Source organism: Mastomys coucha, unplaced genomic scaffold (genome assembly GCF_008632895.1).
Source record: "Mastomys coucha isolate ucsf_1 unplaced genomic scaffold, UCSF_Mcou_1 pScaffold1, whole genome shotgun sequence".
NCBI classification, from domain to species: domain Eukaryota; kingdom Metazoa; phylum Chordata; class Mammalia; order Rodentia; family Muridae; genus Mastomys; species Mastomys coucha.
Genome location: NW_022196891.1, coordinates 28,712,303 through 28,727,302, shown reverse-complemented (window position 1 = coordinate 28,727,302; position 15,000 = coordinate 28,712,303). Strand labels below are relative to the sequence as shown.

General features: G+C 47.9%; 1 protein-coding gene across 4 annotated transcripts in view; it reads right to left on the bottom strand.

The window, feature by feature from the left end:
- Positions 1–12,978: 12,978 nt before the first annotated feature.
- Lemd1 (LEM domain containing 1) overlaps positions 12,979–15,000 on the bottom strand; it is a 32,567-nt gene continuing 30,545 nt past the window's right edge. For all 4 annotated transcript variants that reach the window (XM_031382113.1, XM_031382120.1, XM_031382126.1 and 1 more), the window contains 2 exons: positions 14,599–14,675; positions 12,979–13,438 (listed from right to left, as the gene is read on the bottom strand). In XM_031382113.1, coding sequence (XP_031237973.1) covers positions 13,207–13,438; positions 14,599–14,675 — 309 coding nt within the window. In that variant the 3' untranslated portion in view covers positions 12,979–13,206. The remainder of the gene's footprint in view (positions 13,439–14,598; positions 14,676–15,000) is intronic.

Below are 15,000 nucleotides of genomic sequence, written 5' to 3'. Positions count from 1 at the left end.
TCAAGCAAAGAGATCACAGGTATACAATCACGTGTTTTTGTTTTTAAAATTATTTTAGGGGATTGGAGAGATGACTCACGAGATATGCCCTAGGCCACACACACACACACACACACACACACACACACACACACACACTCTATGAATTTGACTCAGGTTAGGTCTCATGTTGATGGACACACACACAGTGTGGATCCTTTTGTGACTGGCACATTTTGCTCATCATAACATCCCCTCAGTTCATCATGAGCTCAGTGTCACCTCAGAGAATATGGTGCTTGTCCTACACATGAAGGAACCCATCATCCCCACAAGGAGTGGGTACAGTGAAGATTTTAATCTGGATGCATAGATTACCTGTCCAGAGCAGGCTGCCCTGCCCTGTCCTCCTCTTACCCATAGGTCTTTGCTCTTCAGCACGGTGGGTAGGAGCAATGTGCTCCTCCCAGCCACAGAACCATCCTAGCTCACAAACGAACCCCATGGTCTTCTCTCTGTGTCCTCATTTGAAGGGCTTCCCAACATCCCCCTCATGAAAGGGGAAAGAGTCACTCTCCAGTCAGAACAGTAAGTGTTATGAATAAGCCATTCCAAAAACACATTCCTCCTGTCCCCTCCCCACAGCATTAGATAACCCTTAACTCCACAGAGAATTTTAAGAACCGCTCTCTAGGAAGTGAAGCTGTCACACTAACCCTGTTGCCAGGCAATAGAGAGCAGCGTCCTCAGTCTATGCCTGCAGAGTGCCTAAAATACTTCCCCGCAGCTCTCCAGACATTAATGCATTCGCCTAGGCTACATTTAGGTGACCGGTGTGCAGGAACAATCTATCTTGGGCGCTGTCTTTCTTTGTGTCTTCCTCAGAGGGGGGAAGCAGCCCTGCCCCAGCCTCTTTACTTCCTGCTCGTGCCCAAAGGACCAAGAAGGAAGTAGCCCTGTGCTGTGTACCCAGCAGCGAGGAAGCCCCAATGATCCTCTTCACAGGTGCCTTTCTTACTTGGGCAATGTTGCTTCACACAAAATCATGGGTTTTCTTTCATCTGAGTATCTGTGGGGATCCTTCCAGCTGCTCACTGAGTCAGCTAGGGCTTTCTTGGTGTGTGTGAAATACACGCTTCTGTGTATATGTACATGTGTGTGGTATACACAGTGTGTGTACATGTGTGCACACACATGTATGTGTGTGTGGGTTATACACTTCTGAGTGTGTACATGTGTGTATATTTCTGTGTATATGTGCATGTATGTATATTATTGTGTGTGTGCAAACACGCATGAAGATACCAGAGGTTGGCCTTGGATATATTTCTGTATCATGTCTCAATGTTATGTTTTTGAGGCAGGGTCTCTCACTGAACCTGGAGTTGTTTGGCCAGACTGGCTGAGCAGGGAGCCACTGGGATCCTCCTGTGTCCTCATGTCCCCAGTCCTGGAGCTACAGGTGTGCCCTGCCACACCCAGCTTCTCTGTGCGGATGCTGCGAGTTGGAACTCAGGCCCTCGGGCTTGTACAGGAAGTACTTTACCTCACCCCAGCACTTTCTTATTTTAGTCTTGGGGAAAGTTCTGGCTTCAGAAGAGAATAAAGTTTAATTTTACTTCCGTTCCTCGAATCAACAAGGCTTTCCTTTTTTTAGTTGTATTTTCTTTTCTTATAGTTGCCAGGGTGGGAGCTGGGGCCTCGCACATGCTCCGCAACACTCTGCCACTGAACCTCATCCCCAGCCGCTCAGCAAGAATTCCCCTCAGGGGACTGTGGGGGTGGCAGGGTTGGAAGAAGAAGAAGATTAAAATAAAACATCACTGCAAACACAAATAACCCTACTTGATTTTGAGGCTCACCAGCAACCTCTATAGATCTGGACAATGTGGTCTGACACCTCTCTTATTTATGACTGGCAACGAAAATAACGCGGCTCTTAAGCAATTATTTTAAAAAGTGGTAGCACGGCATTTCTGTGAATGTCAAAAGAAAACAACAAAAATAGAGCCTTTAAGAATGTCTTCCATCTGCCATCCTGCATGCACACTGGCTGAACAAAGACGTAAACAGTACAGACGCTGTAGAACAGGCTTCCTGCCCTATATAGAGAACACGGGCCAGGGTTCCTGGGTGGCATGCAATGAACTGGATCCTGCCGCTTCAGCCAGTATACCCTGCACCTGCTAACAATCGTGGAAATCACTCTAACTGGGTGACAGTTATGGCCCCGAGAGAGGCAATAGTGGTGACCTTTACAGACATGCACACAACCAAGGCCCTGGGGATAACAGCCTGTCCCAAGCTGAGGCTGCCGGGTGGAGGCCACCAGAATGTCTTGCAATCGATTTGTTCGTTTTAGAGACTTCTCTTCGAAGGAACAAGTAAGAGGCAAGATCTAGGTCACAGTCTTGAGGTTTCAAGCGTCTGTTTGGGCTGGGAAGTGCTCAGAAGGAAACAGGCACTCTCTGGAGTGAGTGCAGAGCTAGGCTTGGAAAGAGATGAGCCACTATGGAGAGAGTTTTCTACCCGAGGAGCTCCAAGGTTTGCAAGGCCACATTGGGGCAGTCAGAACTGGGAAAATAAAACCCTTCCATAGCTAGGAGTTTGCTGAGCGAGGAGAGAAGATTTCTGTTTTCTCCCTGTTACTGAGAACACTGTGGCTGTCTTTCCCTACTTTGTTGGTTCTTCTTTCTCCCACCCTTCCCCACCCCTCCCCACCTTTTAGCCCCTTGACACTAGAGATAGGAGAGAAAGAGGAGAAAGGAGAAAGGGGGGAGGTGTCATCATAAGACTTCCTGCTAATTAGGGGCGTTGAGTTCCTTGGGGGCAAGGTTGATCTTCCCGAGTCAGGATATCTAATTTCTTCATGTTGGTTCTTCTTTTTGCATGACTACTTGACAAACCAACACCAACCACCAGCCAGCAGTCAGCAGCCAGCAGCCAGCCAGCAGCCACCAGCAGCTACCTCTGGGTGGGGGGTGGGGGGAGTTAGCATTTATATACCCTCTGAAAAGTTCCCAGAATTCCAAACATCACACGATTACAGAAACTGTCTTCAGCCAGCAAAATCACAAGCAAATCTTAGCGAGCTGCTGCGACCAATCCAAAGCAGCCCACATCCCCACACCTGGGATTCAAATGAAAGCATATTTCTATTTCTGCGGGGTTTTTGTTTTGGTTTGGTTTTTGTCTGAGAAAGCAGAATTCTTGCTACGGAACAGCCAAGGAGAAGCCTTGCCTTGGTATTTTATTTGGCCAAAGTTCAAAAAATCTCAATGCCATCGGCTTCTTCAGGGTCATTGCATAGCTGAAGGTGAGAAGGCAGGGTTGGTGGCTCTCTGGAATGGAGAGGCACTGAAGTCCTGTTTGTTATCTAACTGGACTCCGGGTGTGCAGCAGGAAAGCGAACATAGAAACACACACTGCCTCGGTGAGAAGCAGGGGGAAGCTGGGTGTGCTGTGTTGTTTGAGACAAATGCCTCTTTCTTATAGGGATGCACCAGGAATCTGAAACACGTGTCCTCAGAAGGGCGTGGCTTTAAAGAGTCACTCTGAAAGTTGTCCTCCAGAAGATTCCCCCATGACAGGAAAGTGAGGCTGGTGGCTGCTATGCATCTGGGAGGGGACCCTTTTGACCGAGGTTAGACTTTTTCTCTTCCTAGAATTCTGGGCGTGACCTGTTTAGCATCTAGTGTTCTAGTTCTCCCCCACCCCATCCCCATATTTGAATTTTCTCTTCCTTTCAAAAGAACAAACAAATGAACAATGTCCACAAGTATAGCTGATACTGCTATAGTGTAGAGACAGGACAGCACCAGCAAACGTGGCCGTCTGTGCATTAGCCTTGTGACAGCTGGGATGAAGAACTAGAACAGATGGATCAGTATGCTCTATACCTGCATATTTCCCCTAATCAATAGGAAAAACAGAGTGTCTTACTGTTGTGGACAGACACCAGGACCAAGGCAACTCTTACAAGGACAACATTTAATTGGGGCTGGCTTACAGGTTCAGAGGTTCAGTCCATGATCATCAAGGCAGGGACATGATGCAGGAGGAGCTGAGAGCTCCACCTCTTGTTCCAAAGGCAGGTAGGAGGAGACTGGCTTCCAGGCAGCTAGGCTGAGGGTCTTAAAGCCCACGCCCAATGTGACACACCTACTCCAACAAGGCCAAACCTCCTAATAGTGCCACTCCTTGGACCAAGCATATTCAAACCACCACACAGAGCCTGAAGAGGAGGGTTGTAAAAGACAAGACATGGGCACTTTGTAAATACCCAAGACAGGGCCATTCTTGGCATTCCCTCTGCTGAGTAGCTGCAGGTATGCACTCTCCACCTCTCTGTTCATATAGCTCAGTTGCAGCAATGCTTGCTGCTGGTTCTGGGGACCCCTGGATCTGCCTCCTGCCTGTTGTCACAGCCACTGGGTAGAATCCCTTGAGGCCTTCTCTGAAGGCAGTGGAAGTGCTGCCTCACATGCATGCTGAGTGAGTCGCTCCTGGCTCCTGACACTCTTAAGAACTGACTCACGCTCCTCAAATACCTCAGACTTTCAGCTACAGCTCCTGGGGATGACCCCCTTTAGACACCTCCTCTCTCAAGGGAGCCACTGTAACCTGGGTGTCCTCGGGTTCACTGCAATCCTCCTGCCTCTGCTCTTGGTTTCTCAGAACCTAGCTGAGTGTGACCTGGTACAGTTGATTCTAGAAAAGTTTTTGGTTTTTTTTTTTTGTTTTTGTTTATTTGTTTGTTTTATGCTTTGGCAAGTTCCAATTTACTCTGCTGTAGACCACAACGACCTTTAAGACTCCACGAGCAGAATCTTTCCTTTCCTGGAAGCTATATTGCTCAGGACTCCTTCACGCTCTCCTCCTATCCCTCAGTGGCCATGGTGTCTCTGGTAGGGCTATGGCAATGCTGCCCTCTGCCAGGCCGAGCTCTCTTACAACCTCACCCATGTCTGCCCTGCCCCGTTCTTTGAACTGACTCTTACTCATCCTCTGCCTTAACCATGACGTCATTTTCAAGAAGTTCCCACACCCAGAGTCTGTGATGACTCTCCCCAGGGCGGACAGCCGGTGCAATCTTCAAAGGACATGACTCAGCATCTGTGACCAGTCTCTTGTCTTCTCTATCCCAGCACCATGCTGTGTTCCTTAAGAACAGGAACTGTGTCTGCTGTTGGTATTGTTTGCCACTTTATCACAAGAGCACAGGATTGCAAACTAGATGTTGAATGTGTGTCTGTTAGGTGTCCTGCGTGGACAGGTTCTCTCCCTGTGGAAGCAGTCTTAGCATACTCCTGAGAAACTTATCCCCCACCTCCCTCTACCCCATCAGTGTCTATTAAAGACGGGAAAACCCAAGGTGTCCTTTTTTCTACTGTCACGAACCATGCCTCTTCTGACACCTGACAAATGAGTTTCCTCCTCACATACGGAGCAATTCTGATGCCACACTCCCCAGCAGACACCAGCTGATTGTCCCTAGCTCAGTTCTGACACTACCTCCCTGCAGAGAGGGAAAGATCCCATAGGTGAGGGCTCGGTCCAAGGATAACCTCTCCAGACTTCTGCTGCCACAGCCTGTGCTCTGACCAATCTGCCTCAGACTTGCAGGCTGCTTTTTGCTGACCCCTCGCTTGGGCCTGCAGTTGACCGATGGGAAACTAACGGCCTCTCGGCCGCCATTTTGCAGCTGTCTTCTTTGCCCCTTGTATTTCTGTTCTGCAGTCACCTTCGGCTCCAGGAACGACAGGTCTGAGAAACTTCTGTGACTGGAGTGGAATCGACCACTTTCTTCTTTCAACAAGGCCCACTTGACTAATTCTGAGATAATAGTCAGCTAGACCACACTCTGACTGAGGCTGAGGAGGCAGCCATATGTGCCTTTTGTCCTGTGTCTGTCTTGTCTCTCTATGTGATTCGCATCCCTTCACCACCTTCTCTTCTCACTTGGCTTTCTTTCTTTCTCTCTCTCTCTCTCTCTTTCTTCCCTCCTTCCTCCCTTCCTTCCCTCCTTCCCTCCCTCCCTCCTTCCCTTCTTTCTTTCTTTCTTTCTTTCTTTCTTTCTTTCTTCCTTCCTTTCTTTCTTTCTTTCTTTCTTTCTTTCTTTCTTTCTTCCTTCCTTTTCTTTCTTTCTTTCTTTCTTTCTTTCTTTCTTTCTTTCTTTCTTTCTTCCTTTTTAAAATAAGAATATTACTCTGTGACCACTGCTGACTTGCAACCTGCTATGTGCACCAATTATTTGGCATTTAGGCAAGTGGCTGAACCTGATTTTGAACCCTCAGCAGAACTGGGCATCAGAGTGTAGCACTACCTCAAAACAACAGTGAGTAAGTTGAGCTGAGGTGGGCGGTCTGAACTGCTGCTGGTCATTGACACAGCCCTTGAGGGACAGGTCGTGAAAGTAAGTCGTGTGCACTTCCTTTCCACTGATTCCAGAATTCTGACCTTGAAGCACCAATTGGCATGCACACACATGTGCATACGAGCATGAGCGCACACTCACGTGTGCGCGCGTGTGCGCACACACACACAGCTTCTTAAGGGTGTTTCCTTCATTGAGTATGCATAGGTATTATGTGAGCTCTTTTTATTTCTTGTCCAGTGTTCTTCTCCCTTGTTGATGCAATATAGCAGCTGTTAAAGCTAAACGTTCTCACGCCAGTCTCCCTTGATGCTCTGGATTAAACAAATAACACAGAGCCAGGGATTGCAAGTAATTCTTGTTGTCCCGCCTTAATTAAATGCTGGTCTCCTAGCCTGAGCAGAACTTGTTGCAACAATAGTAAGCTATCAGACCAATGTCTATGGGTCAGCCTTTCTCCTCTTCCTCCTCCTCTTCCTCCTCATCTTCTTCTTTGTCCAAGATAGGGTCTCTCTCTAATCCCAGATATTCTGGAGCTCACTCTGTGAACCAAGCTGGCTTTAAACTCAGAGAGATCCTCCTGCCTCTGGCTTTCTAGTGCTGGGATTAAAGGCGTATACCACCGTGCCTGGCTTATACTTCTTTTTAAATGTATTTTTTTAATGTGTATGGGTGTTTTGCTTGTATGTATATTTGTGTACCATATGCACGTGGTGCCCACGGAGACCAGAGAAAGGCGTCATATCTGAAATTGAAGTTGCAGCCAATTGTGAGCCACCGTGTGGGTGCTGGAAGCCCAACCTGAGTCCTCTGGAAGAGCCGTCGGTGCTCTTGACACCAAGGCATCCTCTCAGACCCTCTTTCCCATTCTCACTTCATGGTCATAGAATAGCTGCTGCAGGTCAATGAGATCAATCGTCTCTCAATGTTTCCAATAATGTAGCTATTTGCAAAGGATTTTTTTTTTTTTGAGATTTATTCATGTGTGTTGTTTGCGTGAATGTCTATGTGTGTGCAGTGCCCACAGGGCAATAAGATGGTGTTGGATCTCCTTAGGACTGGAGTTACAGATGTTTGATAGCCATCATGCTGGGTGTTGGGGATTGAACCCTGAATCTCTGGAAGAGCAGTAAAGTTCTCTTAACCACTGAGCTATCTCTCCAGACCCTCAGATTTTCTTAATCACAAAGAGATGTGTCCCCTGGGCACTGGGTCAGGATAAAGGATTGCTGGAAAATGGTTAAAAGTACTGTTATCATTAATGATACATTCTAAAACTTTATATTATGTTTATTTTCATGTAAATAATCAAAGAGGTTGGATGTGTGGCTTTTGGACTTACTAATTAGCTGAACTTTCTCTTAGTGCTAACTGCTTTGAGCAATAGATCTGTCCATCTGACAGCTACCCACATGAACACTCCGTAGACCCCTCGAGACAATTCTGCAAAAGACAGCAGCTGAGAGGAGGCACCTCAGTCAAGGTTTGGGTGGTTTGTGTCAGATGTGTGCAACCACAAGCCTCAAAGAGCCATTCCTAACTTGGCCACAGGGAGGAGCACTTATCCAGTAGAGGGATTACTATGACTGAGACACACATGATCCGTCCCAAACCAAAGCCTTAAAGACTGGTTGGTGCTACACAACGAGTTATGAACGAAGGCTGTGATGACTGGTCTAAGCAGGCTACTTAAGCTCACCTAGTACACTGGCTGGGAGACATTTTCCTATGTTGCCTCTCCTTGTATAGCAGTTTCCTGGAGGGAGGCTCCTTAAGATTCAGGAAGTCCTAAGTTGAAAGCTCCCTTTGGGAAGGAGCCAGGAGATTCATATGAGACTCAGAAGGAAACAAACTTCACTATCTGGGAAAACTATAACTCACAAGATTCAAGACATAGAAGCCATAAGCTGAGTCAGGCAGTGGTGGCACACGCCTTTAATCCCAGCACTCAGGAGGCAGAGGCAGGCGGATTTCTGAGTTCGAGGCCAGCCTGATTTGTAGAGTGAGTTTCAGGCTAGCCAAGGCTATACAGAGAAACCCTGCCTTGAAAAACCAAAGAGGAGGGGCTGGCGAGATGGCTCAGCGGGTAAGAGCACCGACTACTCTTCTGAAAGTCCTGAGTTCGGATCCCAGCAACCACATGGTGGCTCACAACCACCAGTAATAAGATCTGACACCCTCTTCTGGTGCGTCTGAAGACAGCTACAGTGAATTACGCCGGAGCGAGCTGGGCCCGGCAGAGGTCCTGAGATCAATTCCTAGCAGCCACACACATGATGGCTCACGTCCATCTGTACAGCTATAGTGTACTCATACACATAAAATAAATTAAAAAAAAAAAAACAAAGAGAAGGAGGGGACAAGGGAAAAGGAAGAATAAGAGAAGGATAAGGACAAGAGGAAGAAGAAGGAGAAGCAGCAGCAGGAGGAGGACCTTCATAGGTAGAAAGGGGAGGAGCAGCTGTCTGGAAGATCATGACCCATCAAGCTGTGATGTCCTTCAGATGCTGGAGTTGTTCATGAGCTGTCTCTCATAATGGGGTGAGCTTTTCAATGGCACAGCTGTCTCTGAATCACCCTGCCCCTGCTAATAACCCCCACAAACATATTCCTTCACCAAGTTGGGTTTCGTCATCATTACTTTGTTCTGTCATCTGTCCCTTGAGTAAGTCTTACATAACACCTGGTATTGCAGTAGAGATGAAACAGAGACGAATCCCAAGTGGTCTTTCCCTGCCTACTTTCAGAAGTGCAGGCCACACTGGACATGAAGCAGCCCCAGAGCATGGTGGCAGTGAGAACACTAAGAAGCACCAACCACACCCACCCTGGGACAGCAGCTTGATCCCAAAGCATTTGCTAGCCTGATCTCCTAGATGTTATAAACGCCATCCTGTGGCTTAACAACTGAAGATCCAACAAGGGACTCCGACATTGCTCCGTGCTGTGTGACCCAATGTCACCTAGCACTGCCCCTGAGTCCCAGGCTTCCAGGAATAGCCGCTGGACAACTTAACAAAGTCTGACTGCCTTAAAGTGTTGTAACCCCTGAATTACTAATGCTAACTCTCTGTGGTTAAAGCCTTCCCAAAGAGGGTTGGGTATAGACAGTTTGCCCCTGCATTTCTTCCCGAAGCAGCGCCCCGAGGCAAGTGCAATAAGCAGGCAGCTGGTTTCTGGCTGTGTCCTCCCTGCAGCAAGCTCAGGGCTCCTTCCCCCTCCCTGGCTGCTCCGAGAGCCCAGTCTAGCGTTAGAATGGCACTGCCCATAAAACTCCCCTTTAATGAAAACATCCCGAGGAGCCAAATGCTAGCGTGATACATCCTCCCGATCTCTGCAGCCAAGACTAGCACTCTCTTTAATAAATGGCTGAACTCTCCAGGTGCCTGGCCTTGGGACCTTAAAGAAATAACAAACTCAAAGAAGATGAGGGCCTCACATTTAAATCATAGAAAAAGTTAATCAGAGGTCACAGACAGTTATGCCACAGGTTGGCCATAAAATTAGTTCCTGATAACCCCACAACAGACACCCATTAATCCCCCTCCCAGCTTCAGTTCCGTCCAGTCCCATCCAATGGTTACTGCCCTTCACCCCCCTTCATCCTGAGCATTCAAAGAATTCCTAACTATACTGTATATAAACCCAATGCTTTCCGAACTCGTCATCGCATGCCAGCATTTACTCTACGAGTGCCAGGCATGTGATCCAAGTCAGGACTCGAAATAAAAAAGACCCCTGCAAGTTGCTGTGTGCTTTGCAATTCTTGGGCTCATCTGGGTTTCCCATGGACTCGGGGCATAACAAAAGCAGCCATACTGGCTAGCAGCTGTTTCTGATACTGGCCAGTAGGCTTGGAAACAACCTGCTTACCATGAGAATCTGGTTCTGGAGCTCTGGGCCCTGGCTTCAGAGCCGAAAATGTCCACTAAACTGTGAAAGAAGGGTTGGAGGAGGCCTCAACAGGCCCACTTGACAGGACCCACCTGGCGGTGCTAGTACGGCTACGTGACCCAGTACGCCCTGCTGATCCGTTCAGAGAGCCCATCCTCTCAAAGTTATCTTACCTCTGGGAGGAGGCGATGCCCGTGTCTGAAACACCCTCTAGGTATCTGGCTCCCAAATGCCGTCCTGACAAAGCCGGGTACCCTCAGTTTTCCATCCTGCAGGCAGCCATGGACAACTAAAGGGGCAGCCGAAGAAGGTTCAACAGTGACCAAGAAAAGAAAAGGGGGAGCAGAAGAGAAGTGACAAAAAAATGTAGAAGACACAACGCTGGCTGTGGCCCCGAACCAAAGAACCTGATGATAACTTGAGGCTGGCACACCAGCTGCTGCTGGAGAAGACACGGCTTCTAGGGGCAGCATGTGAGCAGCTTTCTTCCCATCTACCCAAGATCTCTCTCTAAGCAGACCAAAAGGGAAGATAAACAACATTTTCTACAGTTGGTTCATGTGAATATGATTCTACTTTACTTGTTTTAGATAATATAACACATTTTAAGGCTCTAGACTTTTCACAAGGACAAAACTGTTTGTGTAGAGCAAGCCTTAGTAGAAGTGAGTGTATGTTCCTTGCAATATACACAGTATGTACAGTATGCGATAATTTTTTTTTGTGGGGTGTGTGCTGGTTAGTTTTTGTCAACTTGACTCAGCTGAGGCACAGCCTCCATCAGATTGTCCTGTGGGCATGTCTGTGGGACATTTTCTTGGTTAATGACTGATGTGGAGGGGCTCTGAACAGTGTGGGTGGAGCCACCCCTAGGTTATATAATAAAACAGACTGAGCGAGCTTGCCATGGCAAGCAAGCCAATGAGCAACACTCCTCCATGGTCTCTGCTTCAGCTGCCACCCTGACTTCAGTAATGGATCCTGATGGAGAGCGCTGTGCACCAAATTAACTCTTGCCTCCCCAAGACGATTTTGTTTAGTGTTTCATCACAGCAATAGAAAGCAAACTAAGACAGAGGCAGCATTTCCCTATGTAGCCCAGGCTAGCCTAGAACTCCTGGCCTCCTGAGATCTCCTGCTTCAGCTTCCCAAGTAGCTGAGACTGCATGCACCACTCCCCTACACACACACACACACACACACACACACACAGTATAGTTTTTAAGTTATATTTTTCTCATTAGCAAATTAATACATAGTGTTTGTAGAAATCTTTAAATCATGCTGTGTTTTTCCTCTCCTGTTGTGACATTATGATAATACAGTACAACAAGTCTGTCCTTTTTGATTACCATTAATATATATATATATATAAAGCATGTTGTGGCTGGGAAGATGGCTTAGGAGTTAAGAGCACTTGTTGCTCTTTGAAGGCCCCAGGCGTGGCTCCCAGCAGTCACAAGGTGGCTCACAATCATCTGTCATACCAGATCTGATGCCCTCTTCTGATTACTGCCCACTGGCACTGGGCATCACATGGGGCACACACGTGCATTTGGGCAGACACTGCTGTATATAAAACAAAATGAGTTCAAAGAAGACTCCGGTTAAGTGCTTTCTATGATAATCTGGGTGTTCGTGTCTTAGTGACTCCTGCATCTCTAAGAGGCAATGTTCCTGTTTATTAGACTAGTCCCCGGCATTGTACCTCTGTGTAGGGCTTATTTTGGCTGCCATAAAAATTGCTATAGGACCTCTTCCTCTCCTGGTATCCAGACCTCACACTTGCTTGGCAGCGCTCAACCTCTGACCCCCAGCCCCAGCCAACCTCTACTATTCATGGCTGAGGCAGCCTTTCTCATGGTGGCTCCGCCCTAAACAGTACCTAAATTTGATCTCTGGCTGATCCTCATTCTCTGGCATCACACGAACTCACCTCTGTCCTTTGCAGTGTTCTTGTAGATTTTAAGGGCCAAATGATTCCTGGTCAAGAAAACAGAGGTATAGCTTACCTCTGTCTCCAGATTGAAATGTTCCCCTCCTGGAGAGATGGGAGGGAGGAAGGCTTAGAAAACCCATAAGACACTTTCAATAATTCACAGGAATCCTACAAGGCCCATGAGGCCCCTCTCTCAGCTCGTGGAACTGTGAGCAGCTTCCAGAGAGAACAGAATCCTCTGGTGGAGCTGCCTGCACGCTACTTGGGAACTTCGAAAGTCAGCTTTCGTCGTGAGTTCCCACCCGTGCTGGGGAAGGGACTCTTAACTCGGGCGCCTGTAAATAATCACAATAAGGGAGACTCACTAACCTAGACTGGATGCCAAGATTTTGTTCTAAAAGTCTGTCTCCTGGGTCCTATCTGGGGGAGACATTTCCACCAACTGCCACCAGGAAACAGAAAAGAATCAGAGCCAGAGATAAAGTTAGGTTTGATGACTGGGGAAGGACCCATCTGCGTCTGAGGGGCTGCTGCAGCGGAGGCAGACTGACGCTGTATCAAGGTCCCTGTCATCAGCATGCCAAACTGGAAATGTCACCACTACCTGGACACTTAGACATATTTTATTAAGAACATAATTTTTTTCCTTGTTTCTATGCTCTGTCGTATGTAAGTAGTCTCAGCCATAAGAATGGGAAGCCTTTTCGGCTGGGGGAAAAAAAGCAGACAGGAGGGAACCGGAGGGTGGAGAGGGCGGGAGGCCCAGGCAGTTTCCCTTATAGAAGAGCGCTCTGGTGTGTTAGCTCCTTTAATGATGGCTTACTTGCCTTACAGACCATCATGCACCACCATGCTGCCTGGTTCTGCACTTGCTCCTCCACCTGGCTAAACCCAGAAACAGCCAGGAGAGCCAGTGATAGGGCGGAGGTGAGGTTGCCTGGTTGTAGCCCTTCTGCACAGCTCTGTGGTTCCTGTTAAAGGTCGGGACACCGCAGACGCCCGCTCGCTCCTGCAGGGTTTAACCCAAGAGTGGCTTCTTTTCCACAATTATGTAGACAAACAACACAATGAAGAAAATCCCAAGGACGGCCAGCTTCAAGCCCCATGGGATGCTGTCCTCGGGGCTCTGGCAGAGGAAGCTGTTGCTGGGATTCTGGTATGGGAAGCTGCTCTGGAGTCTCTTGTTGCCTCGGTAGTCTTCTTTGGAGACACATCTACGCCTAGCCCTCGGACTTGGTCTTGCGGCACACCTGTGGAAACACGTCAGAGGCTCTTAGGATTGTAATCCGCTGTTTCCTGATCATCTCTGAGGGCAAACATGTGGAACCCAGAGGCCCTAGCTCCACTGAAAACATGTTAGTGTCCATACCTATGAACCCAGATCAGAGCATGGGAGGGTTCTCAGTGCTGCGGAGTATCCCAGTCCACTGTTCCCTGCCTTTGAAACACTCAGTGCTGGCAAAGTCTGGCTCCAGGAACTTACGGTCTCTGAGTCCCCAGTGGAAAGTTGCACAAGGGACAGGGAGGAGTCATATCAGACCCTGTCTTTGTGTTTGCACAGGCTCAGCACCGCCTTCCTGGGCAGAAGTGCGCTTCTCCAGCCTCCTTGAAACTGACATTTAAAAGAATAGGAGGAGGATTAGCGTTCAGCGCTCAGCGTCTGCCGAATGGTCTGTGTGACCTTTTATCTTGTGCTCCCGCTTCTCTAATCCTGCAAGACCAGCTGAAGGTAAGAGAACCTCAGCCAGGGAAGGCGGAAGGGTCAGAAGTTCAAAGTCATCCTTAGCTAAAGAGCGAGTTCAAGGCACCCTGGGTTACATGTGACCCTGTCGAGTTATGGAATTTCCTAGGACGTTAGCGGTTGTTGTTTGGTTGAGTCATAGGTTGGCATTTGGAGGTTGAACCTAGAACCTCATGCTCTACCCGCGACTTGGACCTTAGACCCCACGTGAGAGTAATGAAGTCACCTGCCATCTAGCTTTTATCAGAGCTATGTCCCTTCTAAAATAGGAACTTGTATGCAGCCTCCAGAACACAAAAGAGCAACAACTCTTTCCAGATGACTTCAAATGAGGACTTGGGTTCTGGTCTGTGCCCCGGGGGGCCGGGGGAGATTTTCACATCACCTTAGCACCCTCCTCTTTCCAATCCCTGTCTTCTTATCTCCAGACATGAATGATAAACTATTTTGGTTTTGACGTTATTTGATATTACAAGCCTGTCTTCTCTCCAGCAGGTTCTCTCCAGGTTCAAGCTCTTCACAGACATCTGAATAATAAATTCCACCCCCAATAAATACCTATGTTTCTTTATGCTACATAAGGTTTTACTGGAGGCTGGAGTGAGCTTCAGGGCAGAGCTCTTAGCTAGCATGTCCAATGCCCTAGGACACAGAAATACCAGCCTTTACCTGACTTCCTTTGTGGGCTTCGGGTTCAGGTAGCAGATGTCTAAGATTCTTCTTTTGTTAGTAGGAGTTTCAAGTCTCTGACATAAGCAGGAAGAAAATGCCAACAAGAATTTATTTACAATGTCTTGTAATTTAGTCGTTAAGCTAGGAAAAAAAAAATCAATCTGGAAAACTAGCCCAAGTTTTTGGCATACCAGCCTAATACTTGTTGAGTTTGTCTTTCCTCAGTCATCAGGAAAAGCACCCGATATCATGAAGTGATATTTTACTTCAGCGACTCCCAGGAGGACAATAGACACCAGGGTGTCTAAGGTCGCATTCGAAAAAACAGTTGCTACCGGGCGGTGGTGGCGCACGCCTTTAATCCCAGCACTTGGGAGGCAGAGGCAGGTGGATTTCTGA